Source organism: Vigna umbellata, chromosome 5 (assembly GCF_029865625.1).
Source record: "Vigna umbellata cultivar VRB3 chromosome 5, Vumbellata_1.0, whole genome shotgun sequence".
Taxonomy (NCBI): Eukaryota; Viridiplantae; Streptophyta; class Magnoliopsida; order Fabales; family Fabaceae; genus Vigna; species Vigna umbellata.
In genome coordinates this window covers 26,094,878-26,112,200 of record NC_142169.1, presented here as the reverse complement: position 1 = coordinate 26,112,200, position 17,323 = coordinate 26,094,878, and the positions used below count along the sequence as shown (strand labels likewise).

Here is a 17,323-nt window from a genome sequence, read left to right as displayed (position 1 = left end):
ATAATATAATAATATATATTACAATTATAAATTAAAAATAATATAATTATAATTAAAATATTATTATTTGACATTATCAAATGGTTGTAATTTGTCTTTTTGCAAGCACTGCTATATCTACAAGTTCTAACTTGAGTTGGTGTCATATTTATTTATTTTTACATACTTTTTTACGGACAATCAAGAGAGGAGAAACTAGAAAAATATACAAAACAAGATATAATTTGGTATTCATAAACATCATAAACAAAAAGTTATCTAAAGTACAATATAAAATCAGAAAGTAAATTCTATCAGCAGGAGTGAATAAGCATAAACGAAAAAAATTAATGTAATTAGCAACTAAGGTACTGAATCTCAGGTAGAAAATAGAACTTTCAGTTGTCAAAAATAGGTGAATAAAATATTAAGTGACTCTACACTCGTGTATGAGATCTAAGTTTTAGCTGTCAAGACTATGGAAAAGTGGTTCGGCCTTGAGATGGAAGACTAAAAATGTGAGATGCTAAGAGTGAGGAGCACCAAGATCCTGATCAACCTTGCCCTCTTGACATCTCTTGAGAAGCTGAAGCTGACGTCTCAAATGCAGAACCTGAAATGCAGAATTATTAACAGTGAGGTGAAGTTGAAGACTGAGTAGAATTAGAAGAAAACAGTGCTGAAGTGCAATGTATAAAAGAAACTACAAAGCAAATGAGATATAAACTACCTCTTCTTGAAGCAAAGAGGGAAGGTTTTCAGTTGAAACCAGACTGTGTATTTCTGTCAAAAGCTGCTCATCTTTGATGCCTGTCCATGTTGTAGATGGTAAGGACAGTAGTAGCACTGTTAGCACGTCAGTGCTAGCTGGATGCATCCTCATATAATTACTTGTCCTAGAGCAATTGCTACATAATTTCCTACCCGAAGAAGGAATCAACACATCAACACCTTGCTCAGTGTTACCATTTACCACAGTCCCAGAAACCATTGTTATTGGCTTGTCATCTTCAGCTTTCAAGCATTTCATACATGTTACTTGACAGCTATACCCTGCCTGTGACCAAGGTTTCCCAGCTAAAATTTCTGCTCCTTGACAACAAATACTTGCAGCAATGACAGGTAACGCATCTGTATCATCTGGTGATTCCCTGCTGCAAGAATTTGACAGAAAGGAAGCTACATATTTGAAAAGGCCGGTCTCCTGGACCTGTTTCAATACCTCTTCCTGCATAACAAAAAAGTTACTAAGAAGATTGATGGGACCAAAATAGAATATACAATGAATGAGAGAATCGGGACAAGATAAAATTGGACGTATTGAACCTTGATAGCAAGCCTTGCTTTCTCCTCTGTGCTCAAACTTGGACCACCATCCTCTCGCCTCCTGATCTCTGCCACCCACTTGATAAACTGTTCAGACTTGGATGGCAGTGATGAGACTATAATTGAAACAACCTGATGAACGTCTTTGACATCCTCTGATTTTAATAGAAGAGGAACATCGTCTATTAGGAACTTTGCAATATTAATCCAACTCTCATGTTTGCAGCTCTGTAAGATTCATACAACCCATTACAACATAAACAATGAAAAACAGTGACAAACTCAAAAACTCACAAACACACACAAGATACATCCAACCCACACCAATGTAAACAATCAAAAACACAATACTGACACTCCACAAACACAAACTGCACTAAGCATGTATTTCCAGAATTCATAGGATTGCTGAAGAAAATGAATGCATGAATTAAGACGAGTAAAAATAAACATGGCCAAACTACATGGTGCAAATTGACTTTCCGCCGTTTGGTATGAATGTACCACAAATAAAGCATATCCAGTTAAACTTCATTCAACTATTGTATAATCCTTATTATGACAACATGAAAGTATCTGATTTGGTATTAGCAAATAAAACATTGGATCATAGGAGTAAGATGACAAACAAGGTATTTTATCGGTTTGGAAATGGAAATTGTAGTTTACTTTACAAGAAACATAGTTGCTGACAAGAAGATCATACAAACCAGAAATAAACCAACATGCCTGCTCCTGAGGACAATTTCACCATATCACAGAAACTAATTATAATGCACTACATTGGAGGAATCATGTGCCTACAGGCTTTCACAATTAAAGAAATTATCCAAAAAAAATTAATGCCCAACCAGTATTGTTTACTATATCTGAAATGTAAAACCCTGAGCCATTACTTATCAAAAAGATAAATACCAGAGTATAAAGCAATCCAGGTTCCCTATGAGGCCTTGATACAAGCAAGAATCTGAAATAGGTAAAAAAGTTAAGCAAATTATTTAACGTATGTAACGAAAAGAAAAAAGTGTCAAGTTTTCTTATTGCTCAAAATGGCCCACTGCAGTCCAGGCTACATAATTTCTTATTGTCAACATTCAGTAACATCATAACAAATGGACTGCGATTAATCAGATTAAAAGTCAATAGAAAATAGTATAAGATAAGAAAGTTTACCCTCTAGTTCGTCCAGTAGCCTCGTCGACATAATTCATACCTTCCCAGAGAATTTTAAGAGGGATCCAATGGGGAGGATACTTAAATCGTGCGACATCCAAAACAAGTGCCATGTCCTTTCCAGCGTGATATCCTCCAATAGGAGAAAAGTGACCGTTTCCAGTCTGTCATGAAAAGAAAATCAAGATTACAGTAAGTAATCAGCATGATAGGCGATGAGAAATAACAATCAAACTTGGAAAGTTTCATATTTCCTATTAAACGATAGAACATACTTGCTCAAGGGCAGCTCTATGGTATGAGGAGATAACGTGACACTCATCAGACATGGAACACTTGATGACATATTTACGAAAATCATCAATGCTGCTATGGCTAGCACGAAAGGAATCAACTTTGGCTCCAGCACATTGAGCCAAACACACAAGCTTCCCAAACGTGATGCCCTGAACTTTCACCTTTTCTAGAGATTCACAACAGTCCAACATAGATTCATCAAACCATCTCCAAGGCCCTGCAGATAAATCCCCAGAAGACAGAAAAACATAAATCAGAACAGTCAAATCAAGGCATTACAATTGATTTAAGCCAACATTGATTCATAAATAGGATATGTTTACAGAATTTTTTCCACAGACGTTTCTAGAATAGAAAAGTAACAAGTAATAAATAAACCTCCCTCTAAGCTAATAATGAATAAGTCAAATCACTCTTATATGACATTGTATAGATTCAAACAAAGTTTATTATTATTTTTCCAAAAGTGTTTACAGAATTTTGTCCAAAAAGCTTAATCGCGTAGGTTTGGTTACTGATAGAAGCATAAACTGTACCTTTCCACTTCCTTCCAGGATCAATGGCAAGAGCATTGAGAACCATAGACAAGCTAGCGAGACCGCAGAAAGCGGGCTCGGACTGTGTTTGAAAGTGGGAAACCAACTTGTAAAAGCCTTCCATGGTTCCATTGTGAATGGCTTCGAGAAAAAGTTCCTGAAATTCAATGAAGAAAGAAAAATTGAGTAAAACCACGATACCATTAAAAACATTACCATGTTCATTCCTTCTCGCTACCTTGCCTTGTGAGGAAGCAAATTCGACGGCGGGAGGACAAGGAAGAAGGCGTCGGTACAATCCCGCCGTCGCCATTGAAAGAAGCAGAAGCAAATACTCTTTGCAAAACCTAAGCACTACATCTAGTTTTCTATGTTGGATGTTCGATTGATCAGGTCATTCTTTTGATGATTGTAACCGTCAAACATTTTCGTTTTTGTTGGGTTGCAGAGGTTCTTTGTCTTGATTCCTTCACAGAATATTCAGTTTATGCACCTCGTAATCTCTCATGCAACAGAAAATTCAATTTCAAAAAGTATATATAAACTTTTTCTTAGTTCTGTTTTTTTTTTTTACAAGAGACGGAACATATTTTTGGAATTCACAGGTTTACAACAATTTTTTTTAACCTTAGCTTTTTATTTCTTATATATAATTATAATAAAATATTTTTACGTAAAAAAACTAAAAGAAGTTTAAAAAAAATTGTGACCTCAACTTATCCATTAATAAATTGTTAACAAATAATATTGACGATCTAAAAATATAAGACAAACAGAGAAAATAATATGTATATTTATTTTAAAAAATAACATTGAAACACATCAAAATTAATTTTTAAAATAATAAATAAATTAATTACAATTAAGTAATTGTAAAATTATAAATTATACATTATCTAATACATACATAATATATATATATATATATATATATATATATATATTTTTATTACAATTTTCACTCCTTTATTATTATATGTAAAAAAAATAAAACATGTGAGATGACAAATCACACATTATTTATTATTTTCTTTACCAATAAATAAGAAAATGTTTTTATAAGTCAAAAATTGAGTTAAAGTAGTCATTTTAATTGTGTGAAATTGGCTATTTTTACTTCAGTCTTTTTTGTAAAAAAATATATAAATTTAATATTTTTTAAATCTAAAATTACTACTTCTGATTTATAGTATTGTTATAAAAAATATATATTTTACTCTTATAGAATTGAATTTAAAAAATAAAATGATAGAGACATTAACAACCATGACATAATAAAATAGAAAAAAAAATTATGACTAAAATCAAAACTTAATTATTACAAAAAAAATTAAATTCATATTTAAATATAAGTAAAATTTACGGTTATTATGACACCCAATGTTTAACTTAGAGTTTAAATGCTGATTTTATGTCAAAAAAATTGTGTGGAAAAAAGTTGTTTTCTTCCTTTTCTTCTTTTATTATATTTTAAAAACTAAATAAAAAATAAAAGTTATACCTCGTAAAAAGTTTGATAAAGATAATAAATAAATTTCATAAATTAAAAAAGAAAAAACAAAGCAATACATAATTTAAATATATATAAAAAACAGAACTCCAGAAAATAGTAAAGAATCAAACAGAATTTGTAACAGAATAAACTACCTTGCCATCATCGGAAGAGAAGTCAACTGCAGGAGGAGAAGCAAGATCTCTTTTGTAAAATCCATTCATTTTTCTCTGATTACTGTAGTTGAAATTAGTGAAGAACTAATTAAGAATAGTGCAATGCAGAAGAACAGAGACAAGAAAAATACACTACTTGTCTTTTCTAATTGTCTACTTATAAAAGGTCAATTTTCAAAATTATTTATGACAGAAAATTATTTTATTTTTTAAAATTCGTTAATAAATAAATTAAGGAATTCTAATTAGAGAATGTGATAAAAAGAAAACAAATCAAATGGTTTCTGACTACACTAAAATGGATAATTGATTTAGAAAAAGAAAAATACACTAAAAAATGAGCTATGTTACTATTATTATTACAGAAATATTAATCAACAGGTAAGTGAAATAAACTAATATGTACTTATTAACTTTGATAAAAAATAAAAAACTTCTATTTGAGAAGCATATCTTGCTATTTTTATTTGAAGAGATTGAATTCAAATATAAATTAGGCCACATTTTAAATGTATGTTTGTATATTTGTTTGATTCGGTTTGAATTTTAAACAAATTTAAAATAGGAGAAATGTTAAGAATATTTTATTTTTTAAGATTTTTTATTTGATTGATTATAATTTATTGGGAATTACACATAATATGGTTTAAATTTAGATATGGTTTAGAAAAGGACTAAATATTATATTTAAATAAAGTTAATTATAAATTATTTTAATGATTTTTATAATGATTTGTATTAGCATCCTTTTTTTATAATGATTTGTATTCATATCTTAAATAATTAAAAAAATTAAGGAATTGAAATTATTTATATTTTTAAAGTCATATTTTATTTCTTTTCTCAACTTTTGGTTGAGGCTTATTGGATAACTATTTTTTGTTGAGATTAATTGAGTAGAGTCTATTCATTCATACTAATAAATATTATTTTTTAGTAATTTTTTTGTATTATTCTTTGTCAATAATTTACTATAATTTATTTTTTTAATGGTAACCGAGACTATAATTGTTTTTTATCAATATTAACTGAGAAACATTTTAGACAACAATGATAAAGAAAAACCCCAATCATAAATATAGTAAAAAATAATATTGATTATGGTTAACACTGACTACAAATAATCTCAATCAAAACCTATTAAGAATATTTTCTATTAATTTTTTTTGTCAATATAAATTGAAAAATTCTTAATAAACTTTAATAACTAACATTATTATAACGATTGTTTAATATTTAAGTCATTTTTTATATTTGATATAGTAATTGACTCTTTTTATTCAAATTTAAATTTTGTTATTCTAACAAAAACATGTGAACAATAAAATAATTTAGAATGAAAATATTATACATCGGTTATATATATATATATATATATATATATATATATATATATATATATATATATATATATATATAAAAGTTTGCTAACATATCTAAGCTTTTTTCTTCAATTGGTACATTTTAGCAGAGTGTACCGGATTTTAGTAGACAAAAATAACTTTATATAATATGGATTCTAAGTTTTAAGGTCAAAAATATTTGAATAATTTTCATTTTCAAAATTAAAAAAAAAATAAGAAACCCCAAACCCTTATTTACTCATCTCTCATTCCTCTCCACCCTTTCTTTTTCATCTCTCTGACTCTAACATTCTCTCTATCATCCTTACAAAATAATTGATGATGTTGTGGTTGATTTTTTATTGGAGGGTTGTGTTATATCTTTTCCCTCCTGATTGTTATTAAATTTTGTTTTTAAATTTTAGCTGGTTGTTATTAAATTTCGTAATTAAATTTTAAAATTAGTAATTTATCTTTAGGGAGATTTGATATTTTAACTATTAAGTTGTCTGGAATATTTTCGAGAAGAGAAAAACCCTTGTGTGGAAAGGGATTCCGGAAAGGAAAAGTCATTGTCCAAAAAATGGATTTATGAAGTCAGCTCCTAAAAATAATTCTAAAAACATATTTTTTGCTAAAGGATTATACTTTTCACCTTCGTGCATATAAACCAACTTCAAAACACAGCAAAAAAAAAAAAGAAGTTCCTGCACATCGTAGTAAATGATTTAACATGAACAAATTATTGAAGAGAGTTATGAATAGAGAAAATTGTTGTTGTTAACTCTATCCCCTTATTCACCAAAGAAACCAATGCTCGTTCACTTTCCAATGTTTTATATTGATAAGCATATTTTCATTTCATTTTTGTAAAAATAATAAAAATATTCTAACCAATTACACATCTTCCAAATTTGAGTAGATTGCAAAATATTGAGTAGTTTTCAAGAAGAACTGCATTGATATACCAACTAATTAAAAATGAACTAGAAATTAGTAAACTAGTCATAATGTTAACCTGTTATCTCTCAGTTGGACAAGAAAATTATTTTTCAAAGTAAATCACATCATGTCAGTTTATTTTAAACAAGTCACATCTCCAACTTGTTTGGTCAATATAAATATGATGTTGTCATTCAATTTGTTATCATCACGCTCATAGTTTAACTTCTACTCCTTTCATTTTTATGATCTTATCAAAATTCGTAATAAGAAACTAAATGTTTTGCAACTATTATGGGTTGATGTTAATGTCTTTTCTTAAAGGGTTTCTTATTTTTTTTTTAAGTTTTGAAATTATTGTAGACTTTAGTATTTTAAAATTTTTATAACAATCAGAAGGGAAAAGATATAACACAGCCCTCCAATCAAAAATCAACATCAACATCATCAATTATTTTGTTATTAAAGTGGAAAACAAATGAACGAACAGAGCAAGAGCAACAAATTGCGGTCGCGGATTGCTGTGTGTGGGTGAGAGAGAAACAAATTGGATAAGAGAGGAAGCTGGATTAGGGTTAGGTGGGTGTTTCTAATTTTTTCAGTTAAAACCACTATAGAGATGACAGAGAGAAGGTTGAAGTGAGAGAGACGAAAGAGAAAGGGTTGATGAGATGAATGATGAATGAGAGAGGGGTGAGTAATGGTTTGGGGGTTTCTTATTTTTTTTTTTTTAATTTTGAAAATGAAAATTTTTCAAATACCCTTGACCTTAAAACTTAGAATCCATGTTATATAAGAGTACTAAAAAAAGAGCTTAATTACATATGTTAGCAAACCCATATATATATATATATATATATATATATATATATATATACACAGAGAGAGAAAATACAAATTAACAATATAGTAGAAAATCAATTAATTATAGAATAACATTAATAATCATAAAGAAATTATTGAAGCATGACACAACCTTGCAATCTTCGGAAGTAAAATCAATTTGCAGGAGGTGAAAACTTAATAAGGTTAAAGTTCACTTCTTAACATAATATCAAAGTCATGAGTCTGTTTTAGTGAAATTTGATGTTTGTTGAGTCTATTATTCCATCTCATATGGAACCACCCATTAATATTTAGTCTTAAATGTACCTCACGGTAAGAAAAGTGTGTTGAAAATCAACTAGAAATAAAACTAATTTACAATATATATGTGGATATAAATCTTATCTTACAAGTTAATTTTATAAGATTGAATTAAAATTAAATTTCACTTCTTAACATATGTTTTTGTGAATCTCACTTACAATTTTATAATGCAGCATGCCATAAAACAACAAGCCACACAAACTTCATGATCAACTATTTTAAATATTCTTTTCAGATTTTCAACACGGTCTAATAGAGAATAAAAAATGAGATGATAATCACAAAAAGTCAACTCAAAAGAAACCTTAATTAGAAAAGTAGTGTACCGGTGTCCCCTTAGACTCTTCCCTTGTATTCTAACACTTTTTCTTTTCATGTTGTGATTATTAAAACAAATCCTCAAGTGTAAGCTTATAGATACTAACATTTCATATAATGAAGCTTCGTTTCAAATTGCTTTGGTCAGTTTTTAAAAATTAGCTACCACACTTCTAAACATGCTACAAGAGACACACTCTAACATCATTTTCTTTAAAAATCAAACCAAATATACACATCGATCTAAAACAAAATCAAATAAAAGCAAAAGTGAAACTATAAATCAAATGAACCGCACCAAAAGCGAGATAACGAGAGTACGCAAGAATGAACTATCAAGAACTAAGAGCGAGAGAAAGCGAGAAGGGAGAGAGTGGTAACTTTATAACAAGAGTATACAAAAACACAAAAGAGATTGAATGGGAGTAGTATTGAGATTTTAAAAGTGTGAAAAAATAGAGAGGAGATGAACAATGACTAAACTATAATATATTATTCAATAAATAAAAATATAAGTGATGAAGGAAAATTTTCAGATTTTTTTCGAGAATTAAAAATATAATATTATGCAGTAAAATTGACAAATATTCATTAGTGTTTTACAAAAATAATTTTACACAAAAAAATTTTGTAGGTATGCAGTAAAATTTTGCTACAGACTTTTATTCGCTAAATAAAAAATATAATATTATGCAGAAAAATTAGCAAGTATTAATATTGGTGGTTTACAAATAATTTTTCTAAAAAAAATGTAGGTATAAAATATTTAATGCAACGAAATTTACGGGTATTAATATTTATTTTCTACAAATAATTTTTTACACGGTATTTCCTGAAAAAGATAATTCTAAAAAAATTATAGATATTTTTCACCAAAAATATTTCATATAAAAATTGTAAGTATTTTCCATGAAAAAAAGTTGTAATATGTTATTCTTTGTAAAAAAACTAATATATATGGTATAACTTTGATATTTTTTCCTTTTTGACGGACATTGACCGATAGTATTTTTATTATTTATATTTTATTTTAATGTTGATCATGTTTTCATGTTGTTCTCTTTATATTCATTAATTAAACCATGAGTTACTTGTTGTCAATTTATCATCAAAATACTTATTTTTTCTTCCAAAAAGATTTCTTGTCTAGTTTTTGTGATTTTAATTGTCATACAATAAATTAGTATGGTATTCTCAGTTTAAATCAATTTAATAGTACATTAATATAGTTAAAAAGCATCTCACCGACTAAAAATATGATAAATTGAAAGCAAGAATTCCTTTAAAATATTGTCATTGTCACGCCTGAAATTTCGATCAGCCTCTGGTTTTGAATAAAGGGAAAACCAACAAGTAAACTATCGCCAATGAATCAACCAAAGTAAAATGGCTGTTCTTTTAATCCTTTTCCTGCATTCGTACCTTTTCTCTTAATAGACTCTTCCAATTACATGCCACAAGTTTTTCAAACAACTCTTCCTTTTCTGCAAATGACATTAAAATCACTAAACCATGTTTTCAGGTTCTGAGTATCAAGCAAAAAGAGTTAAAATATAAGCCTTATCCTCATTCATGCTATGAGCATTTATTCAAACCAGGCTTTTCTGATATCAAATTCATCATTTTTAAGCATTATCTTCCAGGCTTTTGTGAAGTCTAAGTAAAGCTGAATTCATATAAGAAAATTGAAGGCATAAGATTTGCTCAACATGTCCAACAACAACAAGGTGAAGGGTCTCCTGAAAGGTCTAAGATTCATTTCTCAGATGTTCGGTACGTGCATGGCATTCTCTTAATTTCTTTCCCTCACTGTAATTAATTTCAAATTACTTTTAACACGCTAATTATTTTATCCATTTACAATTTCAAATATAATAAAAGTTGAAGAAAGATTAATTAATTTTCTCTTTGCAGATGAGAAAGATTCAGACATTCAGATTGGTCAGCCCACAGATGTAAAGCATCTAGCACACATTGGATGGGATGGCCAAGGTCCCTCTGACAATAACCCCTCCTGGGTAATTCTCCTTTTTTTCCAAAACATTCTTTATGAACATTAACACATTCAATTAGCTACTTAATCACTCTTTGTATGAACGAAATATTGTAAAAGTGGTTTTGTTAACCTTGTCTTGAGAGAGAGAGAATATTACAATGCATAATTTGTCTTATAGAATAATGGTGATCAAACCGAAATATTAATGAATAAGGTTTGTAAATGTTGCATCATTTAAGAAGCCATTGGAGCATTACTTCACTTGTTTCAGATGAACGAGTTTAAATCTGTCCCAGGGAATTCATCTGCATCTCACAGTCGTAAAGGAGACATTGATCATAGCAAAGAATCCAATAGTTCAATCCAAAGGGCCTCTGAAGGTACGTAATATATATAGCATGTTTTGTTTAGATGAAAGTCATAGATTAACACATGATGATAGCAGAAGTTCTCGTGTTTTGTATTGGATGTGTATATCATAGATGAAGAGTTTTCTTTTGCAGATTCAATGGAAAGAAGTTCAAGATCTGTGAAAGGTGATGAGAGGCATTCGTTCGAGTCGGCAAAATCTAAACAACATTCAAATTCAACGGGGAATGTAAGAGAATCTCAGGCAAAGGAAAAATCTGACAGACCAAGGCGTTCAAAAAAGTCATCAAAATCATCGCACCAACCGCATGATTCATGTCAAACATCGAAAGACACCGACCACGACATGCACACGGGTGATATTTCCCACCAACACGAAGACAGTGATTTGGCGCCTAGAAAGTCACGTCCCAAGATGACAAAAGAGGGTTCCAATGTCGGTGGTGCCTCAAGCAAAGGAAGATCAAAATGCGAAGGCCATGGGAGACGTAGCTCCAAATTAGCTAACAAACATGAGTCTTTACAAGAAGATGGACACGTTGAGACAACAAAGTCTACAGAAGATACAGGAAAAAGTAACCTAAATGGACACTGATACTTTCACACAAAATTTTCACCACACTATTTTTCATTGTCCTTTTACTCTCTTTTTTTTATATAAATATAAAAATTGATTTTTAGTATTTTTTTTCTTTACAAATACAAAATTTCATTTTTATTAGAATATTTTACCTCTGTCATGGATTGTAAATGGTAGTTATTGTTTAAAAAAAAAATCACCTAAATTAGAAAAGTTTTGTTTCTATATATTAGGTTACTCATCGAGTAGTAAAAGATTGAATTTAGAACTCTCTCCCAACTCTAAAATTGTATCTTTTTATGCTTTGGGTGGTAACCTCTTTACCTCAGTTATTGATGATTTTTTATGTACAGATATTTTACAACCAATTTATATGAAAATAATGTACCTAATGTTTTCTTTTTGCAAACATTTTTGTACTACTTGGTAGCTTCGTCTTCTTTTCAGTTATTCTTAAAACAGTTTGTGGGAATCTTAATCATTTTAAGTCGTGGAATTGTGTGACTTGAAGAGAGAAAGACACAAAATCTAAGTATTTCTTTATTAGTGAGTGTTTGAAGATGTTTGGTGTAAGGCTAAAAAGAATAATGGTATAATTATAGGATTCATTTGACACATATTAAGAATAAAATAATTATAAAAAAGTAAATTTGTATATTTAAAAAAAAAGAAAAAAAATAATATGTATAAAAAAATTTGTATGTTAAAATATTATCTCTGAACTAAAAAACACCTCAAAGGATTATTTATTTAAAGTTTGGTAAATATGTTATTATTTGAACCGTGTCTTGTATGAAAGAAATAAATGGATAAAATTGAAAAATAAAATACATAAAATAAATGAGAAATATTATAAATTTTAAGAATGTTTGGCATGAAAGAATATGATTGAAACGATACAATATTTCTTTAAATCGATTATTATTTTTTATGTTTTTTATTTTAACATTACAGACATGTCTTTATTTTCCTTTCCATGTCATTTCAACAAATTATTTTAGTTAGATTTGGATTCTTGAGAAATGAGAAATATAAAGATAAAATCAACATAAATAAATCGTTTAAGATGCCCATAAAATAATTTGTTTCTTGTTTAACCTACACTTTCTTTTATCTCTCTTATTTGTTATCTCTATCTACCAAATCATTTTTTAGAGACGACTTAATATAAATTTAGTGATATCTTTTTTATTTATTAATTAAATTATTTATATTAAAATGTATTATAATTAAAATTTATTTTTAACATTTTTTAATATAAATTACCTAATAAATTTTAATAATTATTTTTATTTAATATTTTTAATAGATAATAAATTTAATCAGTTTAATCTTTAATATTGATCTTAATTAAGTTTATTGAAAAGAAAAAGATATAATTAATTAGTAAAATAATAAAAATAATTAATCATCCTCTTCTAGTAAATAATAGTATAATTTATCGAAAAAACTTAACTTATTAAATATTCTTTTAATACTAATAAAAATTAACAGTGACTCATAATAATTCAGTTAAATTTTATTCTTAAATATAATTTTATAATTAATTTAATAGAAATAAAAAAATGGAGGCATTTTTTTAATCCAAAGTCTAAATCAAAATTTTATTGCTTCTTTAATTTTGTTTTCATTTTATTAATAAGAATTGAATACATGTGATGAAGTTTATAATAATTCACACTAATCAACCAAACTAGATCATTAAAGTTAAACTAAAAGGCATTATTGATTATAGGGTAGAAATTTCTTCCATACAACAAAACAAATAATAACTGAATTAATCACTTGACGTGAACCCTTAACTAAATTGTTTGCAAAATTAAATGTCAAATTTATTTTGGAAAGGAAAATAAATATTAATAGAAATAAATATCTAAATTGTTTTAGAAACTTTATAGTTAAAATGGTGGACCAAGACCGACGCGGTTTCTATTAACTAAAATCTTAAAAATGTGAAATCGAGGAGTAAGTGGAAGATGGGAAATAATAACAAACAAACAAAAAGTATATATATTAAAAAAACATGAAAATTAGGATTAACAAATTACGAGGATCTTTCTTCTATCCACGACCATCGCTGTGCTGTGCGTGTCTCTTCCTAATTCCCTTCCACGGTGACCGATCGCCATGAACATCTTCTCCAAGAAACCCACTGCCAAAGGTTCTTCTTCTTCTTCTTCTTCTGTCAAATCATCGCTTTCTCTCCCGGCCAATCATAGTTAATTTAGCGTCATGTTTGGGATGCTTTCGTTGCCGATTAATTTCACGTTTTGGTTTGGTTAAAAGCCCTTGTTTCTTTTTCCTGCAGAGGCCCTTCGTGAGAGTAAACGAGAAATGGCCAACGCCACTAGAGGTGATGTGATGTTTCAGTCAACCTCATAAACCCTTCCGTCGATCAATTTACCTTGGTTATGATCATTTTTTTGTTTCGAGAGCTGAGATTTCTACTTGTGTGTATAAAATAATATGTTTTCTTATTTCAGGTGTGGAGAAGGAAATTGGAGCACTACAATTGGAAGTATGTCATTTTTACAGTTTCTTAATGAGTTAATGTGAGATTATCCTTTTTTGGAACCTCAACTTTCGTGTGTATTTATATAATATGAACTATGTGTTTGTGTTATTAGGAAAAGAGCTTCTTGCTGAGATAAAAAGAACTGCTAAGACAGGCAATGAGGTGTCCTCTGCATTTCATGCTCATAGTCGGAGTTTTTTTTTTTTTTTTTTTTTTGCGTTTGTTTGCAGACATTGATCACTTGTTCAGAGTTTAAAAATGAATGTTTTGTTTTCAGGCAGCTACTAAAATTCTAGCACGCCAGTTGGTCAGGCTTAGGCAACAAATTGCCAATCTTCAAGGTAGTAGAGCTCAGATGAGAGGCATAGCAACTCACACGCAGGTACGTCGTCGATGGAGCCTTCGTTTTTTGTAATGCGTTTATTTGTCTTCTTTTGCTACTTGTGTTTGAAAATTGAATAGGTACATGGTTTATTTGCCCTGTATTTTCTGTGTTTGTAATTTGATGCAGGCGATGCATGCCCATTCTTCTGTTGCTGCTGGCATGAAAGGCGCTACAAAGGCAATGTCAGCTATCAATAAGGTTGCACATTCAGTCTTATACTTTAAATATGTACCTTGTCCGTATATAGTATATATGTTTCTAGGCCATGAGAGCTACATTTGATTAGGTTTATTTATGATCCATATATATGATGTGTATTGAAGTCTATATGCATCCAATGTAGTGATACAAGACAACTACTTTTATAGGATATATGATACATGCAGGATATGTACAAAAATTCATGAAACTTAATATAGAGTTTCTATTTTGCAAATCCACATTAACGGCATACTTGTTCAATATTACTAAGTAAATGTGATGAGTTGTTGCCTACAATCAGTACTTCTATGTCTTAGGTTTGGCTGTACTAGAATTTTTGAAGGCTTCTATATTTCAAAAATACATATCGTTGAAGTATCTAAAAGTAATGGTATAATATATGTGTCCAATACAGATATGTGAACGAGAATGTATTTTGATGTTTATTCATGGATCCGCAAGTTTATAAAAAGTTGAGGGTTTGGTGCATAAAGTTTATTCATATTTAGGGTTTACTGAGGGGTTTGCTAGATTTTATTACACACAATAGTCAAGGGCATGACATTATTCTTTTGCTAATTTTTTGTAAAAATATTTCTGCCCTCCTTCTCCCCTCCTATCACATGCACACGTGAGGGAAGGGAATGAGAATTCGAAGATAAAATTGGATGGCGTGGATATATCCCGCATTGAGGAGAAACTCAAAGGAAAAATGCTGTGTATAGAAACAGCAATGATTACAGCACTTCTTATAACTTCCTCTGAAAAAAAAAACATTTAAATCGAAGTCTTTAAACTCTACTTCCATTTTTATTATTTTTTCCCCTGTGCTAAATTAGAAGATTCATTGCAGCAAATGGAGCCAGCTAAGCAAGCTAAAATTATACAGGACTTCCAGAAACAGTCAGCACAGATGGATATGACTGTAAGATGTTTTGGTTTACTAATTTTTGAAGTTAGAAAAAACAGGAATCATTTTTGTTTTAACAACTTACGGACTTTAATGCTATATAATTTATGAGCAGACTGAAATGATGTCCGATGCCATAGATGATGCCTTGGATGATGATGATGCTGAAGAGGAAACTGATGAACTGACAAATCAGGTATTCTCTATTATCTTCCATTGCAACTTCAAAAGATAATATGCTGTAATGTTTGCAGGGCCTTTTACTAATTTTTCAAATAATTTAAGACTCCTTTTATATTTGACATGGCATTTATTTCACATCAAGTTGATTACTGGGAGGAATAACAATTATATCTTTGGTTACAATTCTTGAGGATTAGGTGGGTGTGCTAGAATCATTGGTCCAATTTTAGGTCCTAACCACAGCAACAACACTCAGGGCAGTCAAGAATCAATAGAAAAAATCACCAAGCCTTATGTAAATTTTGGGTGGAGTGAACTAGGTTGATCAATTGACGCCATTTGGCTAGTACTTCCATAATCTCATTGAGATAAGTAAAGGAGTAATTGGTGAATGTCTGTCAAGAGAAAGAGCATGGTGTTTTTACTATCATGTTTCCTTCTCCAGATCTGAAACAACTTCTAGAATTCTGAACTATTTTTGTTGTGGCATAGTTTACAAGGTTTAGAAGGCAGATGGTCAAGGTCTTATTGTTTGGAGATGGCATTTGTTTTTCAAATTACAAAAAAGAAATTGATGACAATTTCTCTTAAACTCTTTCTTTACAGGTGCTGGATGAAATTGGTGTGGATGTTGCCTCACAGGTAGGAATAAGCTGTTCTTAATCTCTGCACTCATTTAATCTGTCATAATGCTTTTTCTTGAGCTAATGTGATTCATATTTGAACTCTGGCAGTTATCAGCAGCCCCCAAAGGGAGAATTAGAACAAAGAATACTGAAGATGTTAGCAGGTATCTTCTGTCTAACTGGTCATATTTTTTAAAGAACCAAACTTGGACCATTGTGTCTATGAATAAGTAAAAATTTAGTCATTTTTTTTATTAATGTTTATTTGATGCCCCTGCAGCTCGGGCATTGACGAACTTGAGAAGCGTTTGGCAGCTCTAAGAAACCCTTAATTTTTTGCCTGGGATTGTGATAGTTTTAAACAAAAATTCATTCCTGGATCATGTTTTACTGGGATTTGACAGGTTGAGTGTGTACATACATCTTTGATATTATCATGTAGGAATGATGATATATCAAAATTGCTGAGATGGCAATTTACCAGTAGAAGTTTTAGTTTGGGACATAAAGAATAATAAATAGTCTTAAGTTTGATGCTACTTTTATGTAAACTGCCACGTTGATTAATGCTGAGGCTAGCCGAAAAAAAGTTTTAGATTGTTGGTGCAGGTGCTTGCTTGGAATGAAAGCAAGGGAAAATCATAAAATAGAAGCTTGTAGATTGAACATGTGTACATTCATTGATTCTATGTAGGCCTTGCATTATCAAGAGTTGATTCCCAAAGCTTTACCGTCAATAAATTAACTAAAATGAGAAATATTCATTTGTGTGAAAATCAAGCATTTTCTAGTCTCGTGGTTTAAACCTCTGTCACAGACAATGTTTT

At 29.6% G+C, this 17,323-nt stretch overlaps 2 protein-coding genes across 2 annotated transcripts; one reads left to right on the top strand and one right to left on the bottom strand.

Annotated features, from left to right (window-relative positions):
• Positions 1-247: 247 nt before the first annotated feature.
• LOC124836114 (glutathione gamma-glutamylcysteinyltransferase 1-like) lies at positions 248-3,793 on the bottom strand. The gene is made up of 8 exons (XM_047311196.2): positions 3,550-3,793; positions 3,312-3,468; positions 2,754-2,992; positions 2,479-2,642; positions 2,221-2,272; positions 1,306-1,533; positions 710-1,207; positions 248-592 (listed from the first exon to the last, which is right to left on the bottom strand). Exons 1-8 carry the CDS (start codon positions 3,622-3,624, stop codon positions 506-508), a joined length of 1,500 nt encoding a protein of 499 aa, XP_047167152.1. The 5' UTR covers positions 3,625-3,793; the 3' UTR covers positions 248-505.
• Positions 3,794-14,303: 10,510 nt separating this feature from the next.
• Positions 14,304-17,104, top strand: VPS2.3 (vacuolar protein sorting-associated protein 2.3). The gene is made up of 8 exons (XM_047311231.2): positions 14,304-14,353; positions 14,469-14,573; positions 14,703-14,774; positions 15,631-15,702; positions 15,803-15,883; positions 16,477-16,512; positions 16,605-16,660; positions 16,777-17,104. The coding sequence occupies exons 2-8, from the start codon at positions 14,547-14,549 to the stop codon at positions 16,826-16,828; spliced, it is 396 nt and encodes a 131-aa protein (XP_047167187.2). The 5' UTR covers positions 14,304-14,353; positions 14,469-14,546; the 3' UTR covers positions 16,829-17,104.
• Positions 17,105-17,323: the final 219 nt, after the last annotated feature.

Excerpts from the sequence above, each read along its gene's own strand:
- LOC124836114 (XM_047311196.2), bottom strand. The coding sequence starts at position 3,624 with ATGGCGACGGCGGGATTGTACCGACGCCTTCTTCCTTGTCCTCCCGCC. Across the intron at positions 2,993-3,311 it reads TCCTGGAAGGAAGTGGAAAG|GGCCTTGGAGATGGTTTGAT; the intron begins GTACAGTTTATG and ends ATTTATCTGCAG. Across the intron at positions 2,643-2,753 it reads ATAGAGCTGCCCTTGAGCAA|ACTGGAAACGGTCACTTTTC; the intron begins GTATGTTCTATC and ends TTTTCATGACAG.
- VPS2.3 (XM_047311231.2), top strand. The coding sequence starts at position 14,547 with ATGAGAGGCATAGCAACTCACACGCAG. Across the intron at positions 15,703-15,802 it reads CAGCACAGATGGATATGACT|ACTGAAATGATGTCCGATGC; the intron begins GTAAGATGTTTT and ends ATTTATGAGCAG. Across the intron at positions 16,513-16,604 it reads GTGTGGATGTTGCCTCACAG|TTATCAGCAGCCCCCAAAGG; the intron begins GTAGGAATAAGC and ends GAACTCTGGCAG.